The sequence below is a fragment of the Megachile rotundata genome, chromosome 9 (genome assembly GCF_050947335.1).
Source record: "Megachile rotundata isolate GNS110a chromosome 9, iyMegRotu1, whole genome shotgun sequence".
NCBI lineage: Eukaryota > Metazoa > Arthropoda > Insecta > Hymenoptera > Megachilidae > Megachile > Megachile rotundata.
This window is the reverse complement of record NC_134991.1, coordinates 11987541-12008932: the sequence shown is the minus strand read 5'-3', so window position 1 is coordinate 12008932 and position 21392 is coordinate 11987541. Positions and strand designations below refer to the sequence as shown.

The 21392-nt window shown below is 38.2% G+C and overlaps 1 protein-coding gene across 1 annotated transcript in view; it reads right to left on the bottom strand.

The window, feature by feature from the left end:
- LOC100876623 (uncharacterized) overlaps positions 1 to 21392 on the bottom strand; it is a 288061-nt gene that overhangs the window by 37152 nt on the left and 229517 nt on the right. Inside the window, exons 4-7 of the mRNA XM_076535286.1 lie at positions 14437 to 14580; positions 8433 to 9361; positions 3644 to 3741; positions 3469 to 3587 (exon numbers count right to left, since the gene is read on the bottom strand). Of these exons, the coding sequence (XP_076391401.1) occupies positions 3469 to 3587; positions 3644 to 3741; positions 8433 to 9361; positions 14437 to 14521 (1231 nt within the window). The 5' untranslated portion in view covers positions 14522 to 14580. The remainder of the gene's footprint in view (positions 1 to 3468; positions 3588 to 3643; positions 3742 to 8432; positions 9362 to 14436; positions 14581 to 21392) is intronic.

Below are 21392 nucleotides of genomic sequence, written 5' to 3'. Positions count from 1 at the left end.
TTGTGCTCCGTTTCCGTTTAATCATCCAGGATCGATTTCTCCTTCTTGTTAAGTCTACCTTCTATACTCAGCCGTTGGAGATCAAACGTACGTACATTTGTTCCTGGGTTGATTTGTTGCAGTACGATAATTATATCCATGTGTCTTCGAGCGAAGGTTTAGTGCAATTTTTTTTATTTACAAATTATATGAATTTTATGATCATACAAATAAATTTGTAAATTGTGACTCTCTGCAGTTTGATAAATTTTGTACAAAATTTTTGTGCAAAACTGTAGCAAATTTATTGTTTAAGTACTTCAAACTATATGTCATGTCACAAGTTTAATCTCGTATTAAAGAAGAATTTTTTAATGTTGTTTTTACAAAGTAAACTTGTATCTGATTTTGGGGAAGAAGTTTATCAAAATATTTAAAAAGGTAATAAAGGATCAAAGCTCGTCATAAAAAGAGACGTCGCAGGAGCAGCAAATATTATCGCCTTCACTGAGCTAACAAATGGACCACGATGAATGCGTATCAATCATCGTATTAATCGTATCGTTGATCGATGACCGTTCGACGCGACGCGTCTGTTCGTCGACGGACCACGTTTCACAAGTCGTTTCAACGTGTTCGTAGCTGCTGTTCTAACGTGACAAATATGCAATTTCGAGGAACATGGAAAGTGCAGCCGCCATGCCAGCTAGAACATTTTAACGTCATGTTTCTCGCTTCGAATACCACGACCCGTGTCAATTCTCTCGTTTTCTTCAATAAACATCGACTTCATTTGATTTTTGACAATGTCTCTTTTCTTAAAGCTCTTTCACGTCTTTACTAACTTCTATTTTACTTACTGATTAACTTCTACTTTACTCACTGATTATTTTCTATTTTACTTACCGTGTCGTTCACTTCTTTTATTTACTGATTAACTTTCATTTTAGCTGCTGATTCTGTTTATCAGCTTCCATTTTATTCACAGCGTTTATGGATCCCAAAATTCGTATTACGTGACTCACACGTGAAGGTAGAATTTAGTCAGGGTATTTTCTTGTCGTTCTAGTCTCGGAAAGAGCTTCCGTTAGGATCGCAGTATTTTCTGTGATTTCTGGTTCGGTGGATATTGCTAGTCAAGCAGAAAACCGGTTCGAAGTCGACAAACTGATGTCAGAACACGAAAGAACACGTAGCAAGGTTTGCACAAACGGATATATTTGTTTCTTTGTTCGTTACTCTTCATCAACGTTTCCCGTTGTGTAGCTTCTACATATGAATCAATAACTTTGAAATCTTCAAGAGAAAACTTCATTTTAACAGCTGCATTTTAGGGTCTTTGAACATCGATCGCAACGGAGATTGTGGCAGATTTATGTAACTACTTTTGATCGTTTTCTCATCATATTTGCAAATAATATCTTGTTTTATAAAATCTTTTATAAAATGTAAGTTTAGTTGAACACAAAATTAGAACATGAGGAGCTACTTTTCTTAACATGTCACTCGAATTAATTGCTACTTTCACAACACATTTGCAATCAATATACCACAAAAGATTTATTGCTACCAAACTTGAAATTTAACCTCATCGAAAAATTTTAAGTGTTGTCTTTGATGATGGACGATCTTAAAAGTTTTAAAAATCGTAAACAGCAATATCCGAAACACAGTCCATCTAACAGAACTATAAATGGTCCTGCATTTCAGATTTTCAAAACCTGCAGCTTGACCCGGTCTAATTGAAAGAAGGAACAGTAAAGAATGGTCGCAGAGTCTTTCCACGAAGCACGTTCACCCGGAGGCGAAATAAGTAGCGCGATCAATCACGGAGCAGACCGAAGCAGCCGTGTCGCTTAGCTCTATCAATCATCCCTTAACAAATCGTCCTCCGCTGAAACTTATTTCATCGAGAATCGGGAACATCGTCCTTATCGATTAATTCTTTCTTTCGAATTAACGTTGGAGCCCATCGAATCCCAGAAGATCCAATGTGTTCGGTCAAAGAAATTCCAGCGTCGCAAAGGACGAGTTCACGATTGACAGAGAGCAACAGAGAGAAAGGGAGAAAAAGAGAGAGAAGGGTCGAGAGGGGAAAAAGAGTCGTGTAACAATGTCGGTTCATCCGGGTTTGTTCTGCCCTACTTCGTCCTTACGGTAGCTTTTGTTCGTCGACCAACCCTCTTCGGATCGGATCAGATTACCGGCACGGGGCGCTTTGGCCAAGGAAATGCGGGTTTCCATTGCACCGAATCGGCGACGTAAGGGGATTGAGAAACGCGAGACTGGCAATACTTAGCCAACCCTTTCTACTCTGACCCTCCCTTTCTTAGTCCTCCATGTTCCTCTACGAATTCAATTTTTTTCCGAATATTTGGCTGACTGTTTCGCTATACTTTTTGTTTAAACCTCGCGTAAAAAGATTTCGTTCAACCCTTGCCACAAAACGGTCAGGTTAAAATGTTTATACAAATTGAGACATTAAAATAGATTTAAGAAATACAGTGACTTACAAAAATGTCCTCACACGTTAACTCTTATAGATGACTTTAACTTTGGTCAAAGTGTTATGTTAGGCTAACATGCAAGTTTAAGAGAGCAAATTAGCAAATTGATGATCAAAGATGAGGAATACAGTGAATTTCTTAAATACATTTAAATACATTTAAGAAATACAGTGTCTTACAAAAATGTACTCGCGCTTCAACTCTTATAGATGACTTTAACTTTGGTCAAAGTGTTATGTTAGGCTATTAAGTTGATATACACATGCAAGTTTAAGAGAGCAAATTAGCAAATTGATGATCAAAGATGAGGAATACAGTGTATTTCTTAAATACATATAAATACATTTAAGAAATACAGTGTCTTACAAAAATGTCCTCACACTTTAACTCTTATAGATGTCTTTAACTTTGGTCAAAGTGTTAGGTTAGGTTATTAAGTTGATATACATATGCAAGTTTAATAGATCAAATTAGCAAATTGATGATCAAAGATGAGGAATACAGTGTATTTCTTAAATACATTTAAATACATTTAAGAAATACAGTGTTTTACAAAAATGTTCTCACACGTTAACTCTTATAGATGTCTTTAACTTTGGTGAAAGTGTTAGGTTAGGTTATTAAGTTGATATACATATGCAAGTTTAAGAGAGCAAATTAGCAAATTGATGATCAAAGATGAGGAATACAGTGTATTTCTTAAATACATATAAATACATTTAAGAAATACAGTGTCTTACAAAAATGTACTCACACTTTAGCTCTTATAGATGTCTTTAACTTTGGTCAAAGCGTTAGGTTAGGTTATTAAGTTGATATACATATGCAAGTTTAAGAAAGCAAATTAGCAAAAGGTAACAAGTTATTCAAAAGATTACTGTTTCTTATAAAATTTGTTAGTGTATCTCAAATTTGTCAGTGTATCTATTGGTTTAAGGAGTAAATACATCTTCAGGGTACACGTTTAGAAGAACAAACTCACCCGTGACGACGACGTTAATTTTTTTAACCAAAGGAGGATGCGTGGCAACCTGACACTTGTACAACCCAGAATCCCTAGGAGTAGCGTAGAGGATCTGTAATCTCCAGTTGCTCGGGTACCTGTAGATCAAAGGAGCATGTACACTGTTCAATTAGATTTCGGCAGTGTCTCTTACCGAAAGTTCAAGCTGATCCTCTGATCGATACTGTACGGTTTCTTTCCGACTGTGAGCAGTCGAAGGGAATCCTTGCTGTGTTGTTGCAGCCATGTCACCTGAAATGCAACACGGAAAATATCTTTCGTTATTGCCTCGTAAATCACGGATTTCTAGAAACGGCGTCCTAGGGAAATAGGCGTGGCATTGTTGCGGCGGCGAGGAATTAAACGGGATCTCGTCGAAAGGCAATAATTTCACGGTACGGAATCGAGAAGCTCTGAATCGTCTACGAATGAATGCCGTCGTGCAATTTCGCGTTAAGTGTTCGAGAAAGCCGGGCTTAACGTTCCGGCCATCTTGCGACTGTACACTTCGTCATTTTTTCTTATCCCCGTTTTATACCGGACGTGACGAGTGTCGAGAAAAAGGGATGCAAGTTCAAGTTCTGGCTTTGATGCTGACTTTAGACCGGTGACCTTTTTAACATCGGTGACATTAAATTAGGACTCTGTGGTCTCGAATTAATTTAAAAATTAATTACATATTTAATTAACGTCGCCCAAACATAAAAAGTAATGTTCCCACCTGTAAATTTTACATGTGCAGAGAGTTAATTAGACACCCTTGCACGAAAAGGGTAGAATAAATAATTGGCATCGTTAAAATACTCGGAAGAAAAAGTCTTATTCACATAATTGAATACAATAGAAAAAATAGAATATTAGATCGATAATAGAACGGGATTAGTAGTAAATTGATATGTACGGAGTTTGGCCGATTCTCGAACAACCGGCCAGTTAAAACCACCCCGCGGGGCTTCAATAATTGCGTTAACCAAAACATCATGAAACATTCACTTCTCGGGTGGTGCGATCATGAAATTTAATAATCGATCAAACTACACCTCGCGTCGACATCGCGTCAACGCGTCCGGTTGAATGCAACCGATAATCGGCTCGCGGTTATCGGACGTGTCCGTCCTGTCGCGAAAACGTTCACCTTCGAACCGGCAAAATTATACCCCATTAAACGAGTACCGTTTCATGCAAATGTCCTGCGGATTCTATGCTGGATTTGTTAATTAATCGGCCGCGAACATCGTTCTCGATACACGACGCACAATGGGGTTCCGATGGCTCGTGTTCAAATATATCGAACTGTTTCTACGTGAACTATGATAGCTTTAAACTGATCGAATCTATGGTGATAAATTTCTGATGGCTACAAGAGAAATTTCAGAGGATAATACAAATTTCAGATGAAGGTAAGATAAATTTTAGAGGAGTACAAGTCAAATTGCAAATGGGTAAGATGATAGGTGAGGTCGAGATAAATTTTAGATAAATATTAAACAAATTTTATAAGACAAATTATATAAGACAAATTATATATTAATAGACAAATTTTAAATTAGTACAGACAATTTAGATTAGTAGTGAAATAGCGAGACATTAAGGTAGATCAGAAGACACCGAGTTAATTGGGAGGCGTTCGTTAAAAGGTTTGCTATAAGTCCGCTTCGCGGCATACAAGTATCAGAAACAAGTCGAATCACTTAATCCTGAAAAGTGTTAAGTATCTCGCAGTCTCGAGTAATCTCGAAGAAAGGCAGGCAACTCGGTTGAAAGCGTCGCAATTAGTGCTTAAGCAGCGGCTCTCGCGGGACTCGGGTATTCATCGTTTAATCGCAAAACGCAGCTGGCGAACGAGAGACAACAGAGCCGAAAACGGAACGATTATAATTGCAAACATCATTCGTTAGCGGCGTCGGCCAACTTTTCGCATTGTAATCAGCTCTCGTCGAATTCCGCGTTGTTCTCTCGCCGAGAGGCAGACCAAGTCGCTCGAGATTACGAATGGATTCATATTCCACGGAATACGTAATGAGAAACCGATTCTGATGACCATCTTTCGGGAGGATGGGAAGAAATCGATGCGCGTGTTAATTATGAGAGATCCATTAGGAATTTTGATAGAGCAAATTGTTTGACTACTGGTTTTAGAGACGGTGAACTGAAGTGGTTTTTAGTGAATTACGTTGGGTTGCATTTTGGGAGAGCAACTTTGGGATGTTGATATTTTAGAGTTTTGTGATTCAAGAATTTTGAGGTATAGGAATTTTTTGGTGTTTTTAAAGTTTGGGACTTTAGAACTTCAATTTTTGAAATTTGACATTTTAGGAGTTTCGGTGCCTTAGAATTTTGGAACTACAGAATTTTGGGATTTGAAGTTTTGGGACTTTAGAACTTGAATTTTTGAAATTTGACATTTTAGGAGTTTCGATGCTTAAAAACTTCGCAACTACAGAATTTTGGGACTTGAACTTTTCAGACTTTTAGTCCCCGAAATTTGGACATTCCATTTTGGGACTTCTACCTCACAGAATCCTAGAAATAATAAATTTTGGGACTTCCACTTTTCGAAAATTTAAGAAAATTCCTATTGTTTCGAAAATTTAGCGACAAAGTAATTTTGAAGCTAGATATTCGAGAAAAAAAGTGGACTGCACTCAACGGGAATTGAACCGTGGACCTCCGCGTTTAAAGTCAGTCGCGTTGTCGACTACTCCAAGAAAACCCACGAAGTTTTCTACTTTCACAATTCCATTTATGTGTCTGAAGTTTCCTGTGCTACAGAACTTTCGGAAATAATACAAGCAAGTTGTTTGCGGGAAATTAATTTCAGAGGTGTATTTTGGTCCATAAAAGTTTGCGAAACGGTGGTCCAGACGATGGGCTATTTCTAAGATGCGAGAGATATTCGAAGAGAATGTTATTCATGCTGTTATAGTTATATAGAACATGGTATTCGAGATATTTTCATCAAGTAAAATTGCAGTTCCCGAAATTATTTGTGTGTAGAGAATTCCGAAGGAGGAATATTCTAAACTGGATATATCTTTTATTAATATTATATCTATTTTTTAATATTAATTTTCTTGACAAATATATTTTTGTCGATGGTAAATTTTCTTTTCTGACTTCGGTTGATGAGAGTAAAATTATTTGATCAGAGAGTAATAGGGGAATTATGATCACCGATGACCTTTGTATCAATCTCAATATTCCCGATTTAGCGCAGTCGAACACTCGAATGCTGGAACCGGAAGAGAATGCATGAAATCGTAACGTATGATGCTATCTGTCATCGTTATGCGATACCCTGTTCTCTCTATGGTATCCGTAAAAGATCTTCAGTGGCAACAGAAGAACAGACGAAAACGCGAATTTCATTGGGAAATATATCATGCAACTTATAACGTTAAAGCCAGTGATGGAGCCCGGGATTACGATGAGTACGTGACTCCTATTTTCAAGATTGTAAATAATAGCCGAGTGCAGATAGTATTTCGTGGATATTTATTGCCAGGGAATCCGCGAGTTTCGCCATAACATTGAAACTTCGCGAGTCTTCCGCTTTCAATAGCTGATCATATATCTGATCATTCGCGCGATAGGTTTATTTAAAACCTCGTTTCTTTTATTCGACTGCTTAAAATTTTTATGAAGCTATCGGAAGCTGATATATCAGATTTGTGATATAAATCCGTAACGATATGTTACAAATCCGTAGTGATATTTTGATCTAATTATATTATAAATCTAACTTCCAAATTGCAAATGAGTGTTTCTAAATTAAAAATGACAATACATGGGCGTTGCAGCACCCCGTAGTTGCAATTAATAGTACCGAAAGCAAATAAATCGTATTTACCAATTACTGCGTCTGTAAATAACGTCAGACGCAACGTGTCCCGCGTCGAACAAAATAAAGCAGCTACGAACCTTAATAATGAAAGAGGAGATTAAACTCTGATGAAATACCAACGTTCATTGCGTTCGTTACAAAGGAAAGAGAAAAAAGAGGGAAGATTGTATCGGTGCTGTCGTTTTTTAACATCAGGTAGAAGGCAGTTTCTTTTTCATTTTACATTGCACGTAATCGAGAGGGTAGCGAGTTCCGAAGGGAAAATTTCAGCGGGCAAAAAGAATCGATCCGTGTTCTCGCCTCTCGCTTCATCACCGTGATATCTCTTTATCGTACGTCACGGAGACCATAAAAATATAACAAGACCGTTGCTGCCGGTTTTTCATTATGACATCGCCCATCCTATTTTCCAACTTGCATCAGCCACTGTCTCATAAAGGCGACGGTATTATAAAGCTAGCCGAAAGAGCAACGAATGGCAAGCAAAATAAATAAACTTATGCCACGTCGCATCCTCTACTTTATCGCGGAAAAACAACAAGTTCCTTGTGAAAAGTTTTGATTATCAAGATTTTCATCGATCACCGACGCACTTTCTTGGCGCTCTCATACAAATTTTAATATATCAAAGTTTTTTGGTTGAAATTTTGTGCGGTGTTTATAACGCACGTCGATTACAACATGCGTTAGTTACAACGTACGTCCATTGCAACGTGCGTCAACGTGAGTAGATTTCAAGGCATGACTACTGCGCGCACTAAGTTCAATGTGTGTAGAGTTCAATACGCGTTGACCTCAACGCGTAACTACTGTAACGCACGTTGATTTTGACGCATGTTGATTTTGACGCACGTTGATTTTAATGCAGGTTGATTCTAACGTACGTTGATTCTAACGCACGCCAATTTTGACGCACGTTGATTTTGACGCACGTTGATTTTGACGCACGTTGATTCTAACGCACGTTGACTTTGACGCACGTTGATTTTAACGCACGTTGATTCTAACGCACGTTACAACCTCCACTAATATAAAATGTAACAGTGATTGTAACGTGATATATCATCAACAAATGACCAAAGAAGAAAATGAAAATTACCTCCTTGTCCCCAAGCATTCCGATCTTGCAATCGAGCAGCATCTTGCTCCCAATCCTGGCAGTGATATTCATATCCTGATCGCCGTCCTCGAAATAAGGGCCAAACTTGCCAAACGCGCTGTCCACGCTGGGTAACACGAACTTTTTCCCGGACAGGGATCTCTGGGTGCTGCTGGCAGTCAGATCGTTCTCCATTTCGGTCTTGATCGAGGGTTTTATCTCGTAGAAACCCTTGGTGGACTTGCCTCCGGGTAACAGAAGATTGTTCACCGGTCTGGAATGATCCTTCCTTGTTTCCCCTGGATTTCTCGGCTGTTCCTGTTGTTGCGTCTCTTGTTTCTCCTCTCCGGCGACCGGCACTTTGAACGAGATCGCCTTGATGTCCTCCACGTTCTTCTGCTCGATCTGCCTCGACTCCGTCGACGCCGTTTCCCGGACGGACGTTGTCGCGACGGTCACCGAGTCTTTGCTCTGTCCCTCCGGTTTCAAACCATTTGTTATCTCGCCTTCATGCTCCAAAGTCTTTGGAGACGCTTGCTCGTCCACTTGGACGCGATTTAACTCGTCGTCGCTCTTCGAGGGAGCTGTGCCGACACTGCCTCGATCGGACTCGGTCGACGTTGGCAGTAACCTACTTATGGCTTGTGTTTTACTCTCGCTGCTGCGGTCTATGCTTCTCTGCTCCAACTCTTCGGGGTCGCGCTCTACTTCGTGCACGCCGTTCTGTTCGGCTGCGGCACTTTGATCCCTTTGTAACTCGACGCTGATCTCTTCGACCCGCGACGCGTTCGACGAGTCCTCGAACAGTGACGGAAGCCGAGGGTCTTGCACCTCGGTGTCGTTCTTGAAGATGCCGGACTCGTTCCTCTGCACGTCATCCTCCTCCACTTCGGGGTGGCTCGTGCTGCGCTCCAGCTCGCTGTTTGACTCTGAAACACAACATTTCAATAGATAAGTTTCATATTTACTTCTACAAGTTTTGTACATTTGATGTTTCATCAAAATTATTTCTCTAAGGTAGTCCATCTAAGATAGTGATCTTTGGGTCAGTTATTTTGTTCAGTCAGCTCTTTGCATTTGAAAGCCTTGATCTTTGTTCAGATACATTGTTTAAATTATAATTATGACGTAAAGGTATTCATCGTAAAGGCATTCCTACATTTCAATGACCTTGAAATATCAAGAATAATATTTCCACTGATTTACCAGCATATCTGATGTAGTCTCCGAGATCCATAAATAAGAAGCATCGACAAAGGCTCGTTACACCATAAAGAGAATATTGGAAATGATTCCCTCGTTAGTTTCGTATCCGCGACATAACAGTGAACACCTTACGCGTATTTCAAGAAGGATAAGAACATCTTAGCCCTCGAGTGATCCGAGCTTCTCAATACTTTTCAAGAGACTTTGAAGAGAAATACGCGTCATTTGTAATTTTACGTCGAAGCTCGGTATCTCCCGTAGGTACTGTGCCCCACCCACGTTTTCCTTCTCGAGTATCGACTCCTTTTTCTGCCGCTCTTCAAGCACGTACCAACGATTTGTTCTCTTCAAACTTCCGTTTCAAACTTTCTTTATTTCACCATACGTCGGATCCTGCCCTTTTTTTGCTACGTATTGGAGCTAATGAAAGCTTTGATACCAGTGTGGAATTTACAAATTTGGTATTTAGGTAGTTGGATGTTTGGAAGGTTAACAAACTAGAAATTTGGCAGTTTGGAAATTTGGAAACTTGGGATGTGGGAGGATAAGGATATGGGACTTGGGGATTTGGAACTTGCGGCTGTGGAATTTACGTTTAACCCCTTGCACTATGACATATTTGTCAGGTGCGTCAGTCAGAACTGCGTAATTACAGCTACAATATAAAAACAGACAAAAAAATTTGAAATGTTATGTCAATATGTTATTATACAATCGTTGACTATGCAATTACAATTAATTATAATTGGACTTGAACTCCAAATTGAATCGTACTAAAAATTCGAGTAAAATTGATCACAACGAAGGTATGAGTGCGTCACGAGTCAGACTCGTCAAAGTAGTGCAAAGGGTTAAGAAATTTGGGGATGTAGAATTGGAGGGTGTGGAATTTGGAGCTTTGGAATTTGAGGATGTGGAGTTGGGGGACGTAGAACTTGGGTAGGTGGAACTTGGGGATGTGGAATTGGGGGACGTAGAACTTGGGTGGGTGGAAATTGGAGATGTGGAATTTGGGGATGTGGAATTTGGGGACGTGGAATTTGGGGATGTGGAATTTGGGGATGTGGAATTTGGGGACGTAGAACTTGGGCATGTGGAACTTGGGTATGTGGAATTTGGGGTTTTGGAAATTGGAGATGTGGAATTTGGAGCTTTGGAAGTTGGACACGTGGAATTTGGGCACGTGGAACTTGGATATGTGGAATTTGAAGTTTTGGAATTTGGAGATGTGGGATTTGGACACGTGGAACTTGGGTAGGTGGAATTTGGGGTTTTGGAATTTGGAGATATGGAACTTGGGTACGTGGAACTTGAGCATGTGGAATTTGCAGATGTAGAACTTGATTAGGTGGAACTTGGAGATGTGGAATTTGGGACTTTGGAAGTTGGACATGTGGAATTTGGGCACGTGGAACTTGGGTATGTGGAATTTGGGGTTTTGGAATTTGGAGATGTGGAACTTGGGTACGTGGAACTTGGGCATGTGGAATTTGCAGATGTAGAACTTAGATAGATGGAACTTGGAGATGTGAAATTTGGGGCTTTGGAAGTTGGACATGTGGAATTTGGGCACGTGGAACTTGGGTATGTGGAATTTGGGGCTTTGGAAGTTGGACATGTGGTATTTGGGCACGTGGAATTCGGGTATGTGGAATTTGAGCACGTGGAACTTGGGTATGTGGAATTTGGGGTTTTGGAAGTTGGACATGTGGAATTTGAGGACGTAGAACTTAGATAGCTGGAACTTGGGTATCTGAAATTTGATAATTTAGGAATTCCCTGTATTAAAAATTTGAACCCACAGTAATACAGCACTGTGAGAATTTAACACCCCCAAAATTCAAGAATTTAAAAATTGATAAACTTACAAATTTGATAACATCAGAATTTAAAAACTTTGCGAATCTCCCCATCCAAGAACATAAATCACTACAATTTACAAACACGAAAATTTGAAAGCTTCTTACAAACCTCTCCAACAATTCCAACCCCTTATTTCTAAACTCCGCCACACAACGCTGCACAATTCGAAGTCTATCTCAAAATCACAAAACACGAAATGCATAAAGAAATAATTGCAACCCCCACAACATTCATAAACAGAGCTAGTACCGACATAAAAAAGCAAATGTTAAAAGTGAAAGGATTTGAAAAGAACTTTTATCGCGGAACCTTTCTCCATTAACAGTAACATTTGTTGGTAAAAGAACAGAATCGTTTCTACAACCTCGAGACAAAGTTGCCTGGGACTTTGACAAAGAAAGAAAATGAAGATTGAAGAACTTCTGACCTGATTTTCGAAGAAACAAGACCAACTCGACGATTTTCTATACCTTTTTCATGATATATCACCGTGGATCAAATACCACGTCACCCTTTGTTTCTCAGAGTTATTGTTTAAACTGGATTTTCGCCCGATCGTCTGTCACGACTTTTCCTTCCGGCCGATTGAAATTGCAACGTGAATTTGAGAGTTACGCCATTGTGGCAAGAATTTAGTTTTATACATTTATTTGTTGGCGAGTAAAAACTTTACGATAGCCAATTACCAATCGATTAAAATTTCATTCTTTTATATTTTCACATTTGATGTTATTTTTCTAGCAATGCCATATTAAAATTCTGCAAAATTCATATTTTTTTACAATTTTACAATTTTTAATGCTACATGAGGAGTTGTGAAAATAAATAACAGACTTCTAAAACCAAAATTAATCTTAACCTCAAAATTTTGAGTTAGGTTTAAATTTTATTGTAGCTCCTTTAATTCTAAAATCGAAATAAAATTGCAAACCAGGTCGAAAACATTTACAGAAATAATTTTAACCAAACTTCTCTTTAACCAAACCAAACTTCTCTTTAACCAAACTCGAACAATGAGTTCCATTAAAGTTCCTCCAACGTAATTATAATTTTAAAACAAAAATAAATTTTGAAACAGAAATTTTTGAGACAGAAATACTAGAGCTATTGAAGTTTTGTAGAGTCACCGGTTTTCTTAAAAAAAGACAGTAATCTATTTTCGACCGTGAACGCGACTGATCTTCGATAGGCGCTGTTTGCGCGTAAACGAATTTCCCGAGATTATTTCCGGTTGGTGGTCCACGTCATAAAAAGCGACGAACTGTGATCTTTCTGCTGGTGTGTCGTGCGTTTTTTTCGTCGGATCGATCGAGCACGGTAAACGGTCAAAGCGTTTATTGTCCGGCCGAACGGAACCGCTTACGTGGCGATACCTGTGGCCTCAGTAAATAATCGTGTTTCATTGAAAACGCTCGAAAAATTTTGATAACCAACCGCGTACGTAATAACTAGGTAACGACTGCAAAATGTGGAAGATATAGTGAAATTTTTGAAAGATTTCTTGAAGACGACTATGTTTTGGAATTTTTAAGAACTAAGAATTTTTAAGGTACAGAAGTGAAATTTGTAGAATCAGAAGTGTGAGAAATGACTGACAATGTACATTCTGATGAACTGTAGTTGTTTTGTTTATGCTAAGACGGCTATAACAAGAATGCTCTGAAAAGGACACTTCTTAGGAGACTCTTCAAGAGTATAGCCTGCGAACTTTTATACAGGGCGTCTCACAATTAATGTATGTCTAGTCAAAGTTTGCCAAAAATAAAATTTGTCAAAATTGGAACTCGCAAGAATTAAAATTTTGTATGAATTGGAATTTGCAAGAATTAAAATTTGTCAAAATTGGAGCTCGTAAAAATTAAAATTTGCAGAATTGAAACTTGTCAAAATTGAAACTGGCAAGAATTAAAATTTGCCAAAATTGGAAATCGTAAGAATTAAAATTTGTCAAACTTGGAACTCACAAGAAATAAAATTTTTCAAGATTGGAATTCGCAAGATTGGAACTCGCAAGAATTAAAATTTGTCACAATTGGAACTCGTAAGAATTAAAATTTGTCAAGATTGGAACTCGCAAGAATTAAAATTTGTCAAGATTGGAACTCGCAAGAATGAAAATTTCTCAAGATTGGAACTCGCAAGAATTAAAATTTCTTAAGATTGGAACTCGCAAGAATTAAAATTTCTTAAGATTGCAACTCGCAAGATTGGAACTCGCAAGAATTAAAATTTGTCACAATTGGAACTCGCAAGAATTAAAATTTGTCAAGATTGGAACTCGCAAGAATGAAAATCTCTCAGAATTGGAATTCGCAAGAATTAAAATTTCTGAAGATTGTAACTCGCAAGAATTAAAATTTCTCAAGATTGGAATTCGCAAGATTGGAACTCGCAAGAATTAAAATTTGTCACAATTGGAACTCGCAAGAATTAAAATTTTTCAAGATTGGAACTCGCAAGAATGAAAATTTCTCAAGATTGGAACTCGCAAGAATTAAAATTTCTTAAGATTGCAACTCGCAAGAATTAAAATTTCTCAAGATTGGAATTCGCAAGATTGGAACTCACAAGAATTAAAATTTGTTAAAATTGGAACACGCAAGAATTAAAATTTGTCAAAATTGGAACTCGCAAGAATGAAAATTTCTCAAGATTGGAACTCGCAAGAATTAAAATTTCTCAAGATTGGAATTCCCAAGAATTAAAATTTCTCAAGATTGGAATTCGCAAGATTGGAACTCGCAAGAATTAAAATTTGTCAAAATTGGAACTCGCAAGAATTAAAATTTGTCAAAATTAAAATTTGCAAGAATTAAAATTCACCAAAATAAAAATATGCAAGAATTAAACATGGCCAAACCTAAACTTTACAAAAATTAAAATTTGAAAGAATTTTTCAGTATCTAAGCTCAAATTTAATTCTCGTAATACTAACCGGAAGCAGTGATAGTGATCATGACGGAGACAATGGCGATGACGCCGAGCGCCGATGCAGTCGGCTGCATTCTCCAGCCGGTCATCTCAAGGATCCACTCGCTCTCAGCCTTCAGGAATCTGCTCCATCTCGTTCATCTTCCTTCTGTAAACAAACATAACATTTATGCGTTAAAACTCACCGTCACAAGCGTCCTCCATTACAACGAGACAACTTGAAACATTTCTGCTTCTTCAGAGTCAGAATGTAATAGCTCACGCGTTTGAAATTTCACAGAGGAGATGAAAAATGCGAAACAACTTTGAGTAAGATAGAATTTAATATCATGTTTACGGTATTAAATATTAAAGAGGCCTTTGATGTAAGATACATGTGAAATGTACTTTTTAAGTGGAAGCTGATGGACTCATTGCATATTCATAAGAACGGGGTTTGTGCAAAAAATTTGAAGAAAATTAATTACACAAGCTTTTATGGAAGATTTAACAATTTTTGTGAATTTTTTCTGGATGTAAATTATACTCTACTGATTGGAAGTTTGGGACTTTGGAAATTTCATGCATCCACAGATTTCTAAATTCCTCAATTCCGTCCTTTCTAGATTTCTACATCCTCCAATTCCACCCTTCCTGGATATCTACGTCTACCAATTCCATCATTTCTAGATCTCTACAATCCCCCATTCCACCATTTCTAGATCTCTACACTCCCCAATTCCACCATCCATAGAACTCTACATTTCTCAATGCCACCCTTTCTAGATCTCTACATTCCCCAATTCCACCCTTTCTAGATCTCTACATTCCCCAATTCCACCATCCCTAGAACTCTACATTTCCCAATTCCACTATTTCTAGATCTCTACATTACCCAATTCCACCATCCATAGAACTCTACATTTCCCAATTCCACCCTTTCTAGATTTCTACATTCCCCCATTCCACTCTTTCTAGATTTCTACACTCTCCAATTCCACCACCCCTAGAACTCTACATTCCCCAATTCCACCCTTTCTAGATCTCTACATTCCCCAATTCCACCATCCCTAGAACTCTACATTTCCCAATGCCACCCTTTCTAGATCTCTACATTCCCCAATTCCACTGTTTCTAGAACTCTACATTCCCCAATGCCACCCTTTTTATATCTCTACATTCCCCAATTCCACCATCCATAGAACTCTACATTCCCCAATTCCACCACCCCTAGAACTCTACATTCCCCAATTCCACCCTTTCTAGATCTCTACATTCCCCAATTCCTACACATCCAGATCTCTACATCCCCCAATTCCTGCATCCCCAAATCTCTACATCCCCCAATTCCACCATTCCTAGAACTCTACATTCTCCAATTCCTGCATCCACAGATTTCTATATTCCCCAAATTCTGCATCTCCAGATCTCTACATCCTCCATCATCCTCTACACCCCCAATTCCTTGCAACCCTAAATGTCTACATCCCCCAATTCCGCCATTCCTAAAACTCTACATTTCCCAATTTCTGCATCTCCAGACCTCTACATCCCCCAACTCCTGCATCCCCAAATTTCTACATCCCCCAAACTGTATATCATTCACCGAATACAATAATTTTAATAGAAAATAATAATTAAAATTCTACACATAAAAATCCTATCAAAATCCTATGCTTCATTGACTTCAACTATACATGTATTTGAATTTTGTCAGAAAGAAGATTGAAAGAAGACTTTCTAATTTGTTATCGAAGAGTGGATTAGTTGCTTCTCACCAGGGTGTTCAATCAACGTCTTCAACCCTTAATTCACGCGGAGACGGTACTCTTACGCGAGCAGGATGTTAATTAAATTCCGCGGTCGTTCGAGTTTCGACGAACGTTTAATTAAGAGAAACTTTCTCCGAGCGGCACTTTTTAAACTCTTCACCAAATCGGATTCGCGTTCGCGCTTGTGGCCTATTTGCAAACAGTTTACGCGTCGATCGCATTCCTGCTTGTTTCGAGCATAGTTTTGGGGAAGTTTCGAATCTTTCCGGAATACTTTTCACTCGATAGGAGTTATGGAGCTGTAAACATGTACATTGTAAATTACACGAATTCATAACGTCACTTATTCATCAAAGATTCTTTAGATTTTACTTAAATCAAATTTCTAATATAATTATACATTATATCAGAATTTTATGCTTCCTCCATTCGTATTAATCCGCTAAATGTTTCCGTGATTCAAATGTAATTTAAGGTAATCGGTCCGTGTAATGTCAGATAAAACCGCGAAAAGTTACGGACGTATAATTTTCATCAGCCGAAATTTTTAGGTTAAACCGTGCATTTATATTACACGAGCGTGTTGGGAATTTTACGGTTATCGTAAATTGTTCAAATAAAAGTTACACGTGACTCGAGGTATTAATGTCCGTTCGAAAATATTGCGATCGTAAAATGTTAATCGTTCAATGATCGAATTACATAAATCGCAACCGGTGTGTCTTTATTCCCGTTAGACCAAATCTTTTAATTTTACAACAAATAGTTTTCCTCAAAACTTAAAATAAAATTTAATCGTCTAGAAATATAAACAGGTCAGGTAAATTTTCGCGACGTCTGCGACAGATTTTTACTGGAAAACCAATCAGTTTCCTCAATTATTTTCGTAGCTGCCGAATCGTGATTGTTTCGGTGAAAAAAAATTGTTCTGACGGGGTGCAGATCACTATTCCAATTTCAACCCTTCATCCTACAGGAGTTTATGAACAACAGTGAATACAGCAATGTTTGTCTCTCCTGTTGTTACCTGTAACATTATTACTCAGCCACGTGTGATATATCATAAGGGTATAATATACGAAAAACATCCACCCTTATGAATCTCCTGGTGCGTGTTGCGCGTCAGATTAGGTTCGTTTACCTCGTGGAAAGTTCAGAGGACCAACGTGTGTCAATACTATCGGGTTATCGATATTTGGTGATAATATTGAAACGCCGTATTGGTGGTGAGTTGTATAATTGATCGTGAGTTTGAACATTTGGGAATTTGGGGTTTTGAAAATTTGGGGGTAGGTGGAAATTTGGGAATTTGGAAATTTCAAAATATAGAAGTGGGAGAATTTAAGAATTTTGGGTAGTTGGATATTTGGAAGTTTGGGAAGTTGAAAATTAGGGGATTTGGGGGTTTGGATAATTTGGGAATTTGGGGGTTGGAAGTTTGGGACTTTGGAAATTTCCTGCATCTCTAGATTTTTACATACCCCAATTCTAGGATTTCTAGATCTCTACATTCTCCTATTCCACCCTTTCTAGATCTCTACATCCCCTAATTCCACCATTTCTAAATCTCTACATTCCCCAATTCCACCCTTTTTAAATCTCTACATTCCCTAATTCCACCATCCCTAGTACTCTACATTCCCCAATTCCACCCTTTCAAAATCTCCACATTCCCCAATTCCACCCTTTCTAGATCTCTACATTCCCCAATTACACCCTTTCTAGATCTCTACATCCTCCTATTCCACCACTTCTAGATTTCTACATCCCCCAATTCCACCATCCCTAGAACTCTACATTCCCCAATTCCACCCTTTCTAGATCTCTACATCCCCCAATTGCACCATTTCTAAATCTCTACATTCCCCAATTACACCCTTTCTAGATCTCTACATCCTCCTATTCCACCACTTCTAGATTTCTACATCCCCCAATTCCACCATCCCTAGAACTCTATATTCTCCAATTCCACCCTTTCTAGATCTCCACATTCCCCAATTGCACCATTTCTAAATCTCTACATTCCCCAATTCCACCATCCCTAGAACTCTACATTCCCCAATACCACCCTTTCTAAATCTCCACATTCCCCAATTCCTGCATCCTCAAATCTCTACATCCCCCAATTCCACCATCCCTAGATCTCTACACTCCCCAATTCTTGCAACCCCACATCCCAATATTCCCAGATTTGCAATCTCCCAAATTCCCACACCCCTATATCCCTTCATCCCCAAATTCCGACGTGTCACATTCCTTTGTCCCCAACTTCTTACATCCCCAAATTCCTTCCTCCCTAAATCCCTGCATCTCCAAATTCCTTTCTCCCCAAATTCCTCCAGTTCTCCATTAGCTCCATCAGTTCTTCCCTAACAAGACCCACGCTAACTGTACCAAACGGCCAATAACCTTACACCCGCATCTGAAGTTGCAACCCCAAAGCACCAAAATAAGAAAGTATCTTGATAAAAAGTACAGATACAACGATTATGCAGTCCCTCGATTACACTCGTTCGATCAATACGATTACGTCGATTGAAACTCCCGCAAGCTGTCCGCGTTTCACCGTGACCGAGTTACAATGCGATCCATTGCGGGCCGAATAGCTGCAGTAGACACGTCCGATAGGGACACCGCAAGATCACACACGTTAGTGACAAATCTCGGTTGACTTGCAATTCTAACGTTTAATCAGACGCGTAATTATATCTACAGAGTGCAACGGGTCCCGGGCAGCTGCCACTTGCCAACCGTAGACGAATGGAATTTCCCTTGCGCGGCAACTCAAATATCACCGTGATTACGCGATTTAACACGGTCCTGCACGCCGTTTCCGGCTCTTCCTGCGACGACTCACATCCGGCCCAGCCTTTCCTCCTCCATTCTCGTTCTGAAGTAATAAACGCTCACGAGCTGCCCCGAGAGTGTTTCACCGCCAGCGAACGCTTTGGTCGAGCGTTTCAATATGTCATGAAGTGCTTTAACTGCGCGTACGACCCTACGCCATCATATAACCCTTTTACTTTCCTTTTTCCAACTTGCTTTCACGTTTATCTTCAACCTCCTCCACGTTTAACATTCAGCCTCTTGTTCGGTACCGTTTGTTCGACTGTGACACGGTCAACTTTATTGTCAACCTTTGCACTCTGATTCATAACGCTGCTTTCACATTTTCAAACACTTTTGTGGAATAAAAAAATTTGCAGTACCAGACGTTAATTTGAAATTTTGACAAATGTAGGATTTTGTGTGAGTACTTGTTGAAGTCAAATTTTAAAGACGAATTTACAGAAGTCAAATTTTGAAGTTGAATTTACAGAAGTCTTTTAAAGTTGAACTTACAAATTTTAAATTTAAAAATTAAATTTTGAAGTTAAATTTTAAAGTCGAATTAACAGAAGTCAAATTTTAAAGTTGAGTTTACAGATGTCAAATTTTAAGGTTGATCTTACAAATTTAAAAATTAAATTTAAAATTTTTAAGTAAAATTTTAAAGTCAAATGAGGGAAAGTGAAATTTTGCTGAGGACAAGCTTAACGAAATATTGAGGGGAAGAAGACAGTGATTCAAATTTTTTCATTTACCGGGGTGATTTATTAACGAAGAGGGCTGAAGGTGAGGATAATACCGAGTGTTATTAGAAAACTTTAAAAAAGTTTGAAAGTTTGTACGTTTTCTCGCCGGAAGCCGAGGTGCTCGAGATTTCGAGCTGTTTTAAGTTGGAGGATAAACTGAAGGAAGAACAGACAGTTTATTTTTTCAACGGCGGAAAAACGAGCAGAGTCTTCTAATTTAAATAAAAAAGAATTTGAAAGGTATCTTGTTAAGGTATTTCATCGAGCTGTTTCTCATCGTGCGCTGTTCGAAGCTTTTACTCGAAATTTTAATAGAAAGTGGACGGAGAATAATGTCATGTAGATACTCTACATTTAGAAAATTGAAACCTACTCTGATTTTCTTATTTCATGAATATTTGATGATATGTGCATTCATGTTTGCTGATCAAAATTCATATTAAAAAATTCATATTGAAAATTGATATTTAAAAATTCATATTAAAAGTTGATATTTAAAAATTCATATTAAAAGTTGATATTTAAAAATTGTTATATATAAATTCATACTAAAAAACTGATATTTAAAAATTCATATTAAAAAATTGATATCTAAAAATTCATATAAAAAAATTGATACCTAAAAATTCATATTAAAAATTCATATTAAAAAATTGATATCTAAAAATTCATATTAAAAGTTCATATTTAAAAATTCATATTTAAAAATTCATGTTAAAAAATTCATCTTATAAGATACATAAGATTTGTCGACAGATATGAATGCAAGAATGAATTATAATAGGTGACAGAACCCGCCACAAAAAAGTTGAAATCGGTAGTTAAAGAAGTTCTCCAAATGCCCGAAAGAACTCGGGCAGAATTCCAGAGGAAGAAGAAGAAGCAACAAGAAACATTTACATATCCCTATACTACATTTTACAAACGAGAAGTATGTCACGGTGAACAAAAACGTCGGAGAGGAATTCCGTGGCGAAACCAGAGTCACCTAGATTCTGGTGAGCCACTGAGTTTGGTCAATACTTTTATTCCTCCGACGCAACCCAATCAAACATCTCCAATTTCTGACGCGACTTTTGCAACTCTTCGAATTCGCCAAAGCAATACAGCAATCTTCTTTTCGCTTTTATTCTCGTGGGGCAATGTGCTCTATCGGACGAACTTTCCAAATACTGCCGCGTTCAAATCAACACGATCGGTCAAAATTTATTCATAGACTTCTCAAATGTATCTTACGTTTGGTTAGTTCTTTACGAATACACTTCCTGCTTGCTAATTCAACGTTTGGTGTGGGTGGGATATAATAGGTTTTCCGGGGATTGATATTTTGGGTTCTTTTATTGGGAAAAAGAAGTGGTATGTCAAGGTGTGTATTTTTTAATTTAGAGGTTATTAGATTTTTCAATCTTATAGATTCATCGCTATTTAGATTTCTATATTCTCAGATTTCTATATTCTCAGATGTATATGTAGCAGGTCCTCATATCCCAAGATCCTCACAGTCCAAATCCCTACATCCCCAGATCTCTACGTTCCCAGATTCCCACATTCGCAAATTTCTACATATCCAGATACCTACGTCCCCAGATTGCTACCTTCCCAATTCCCAATATCCCTAATTCCCCACATCCCCA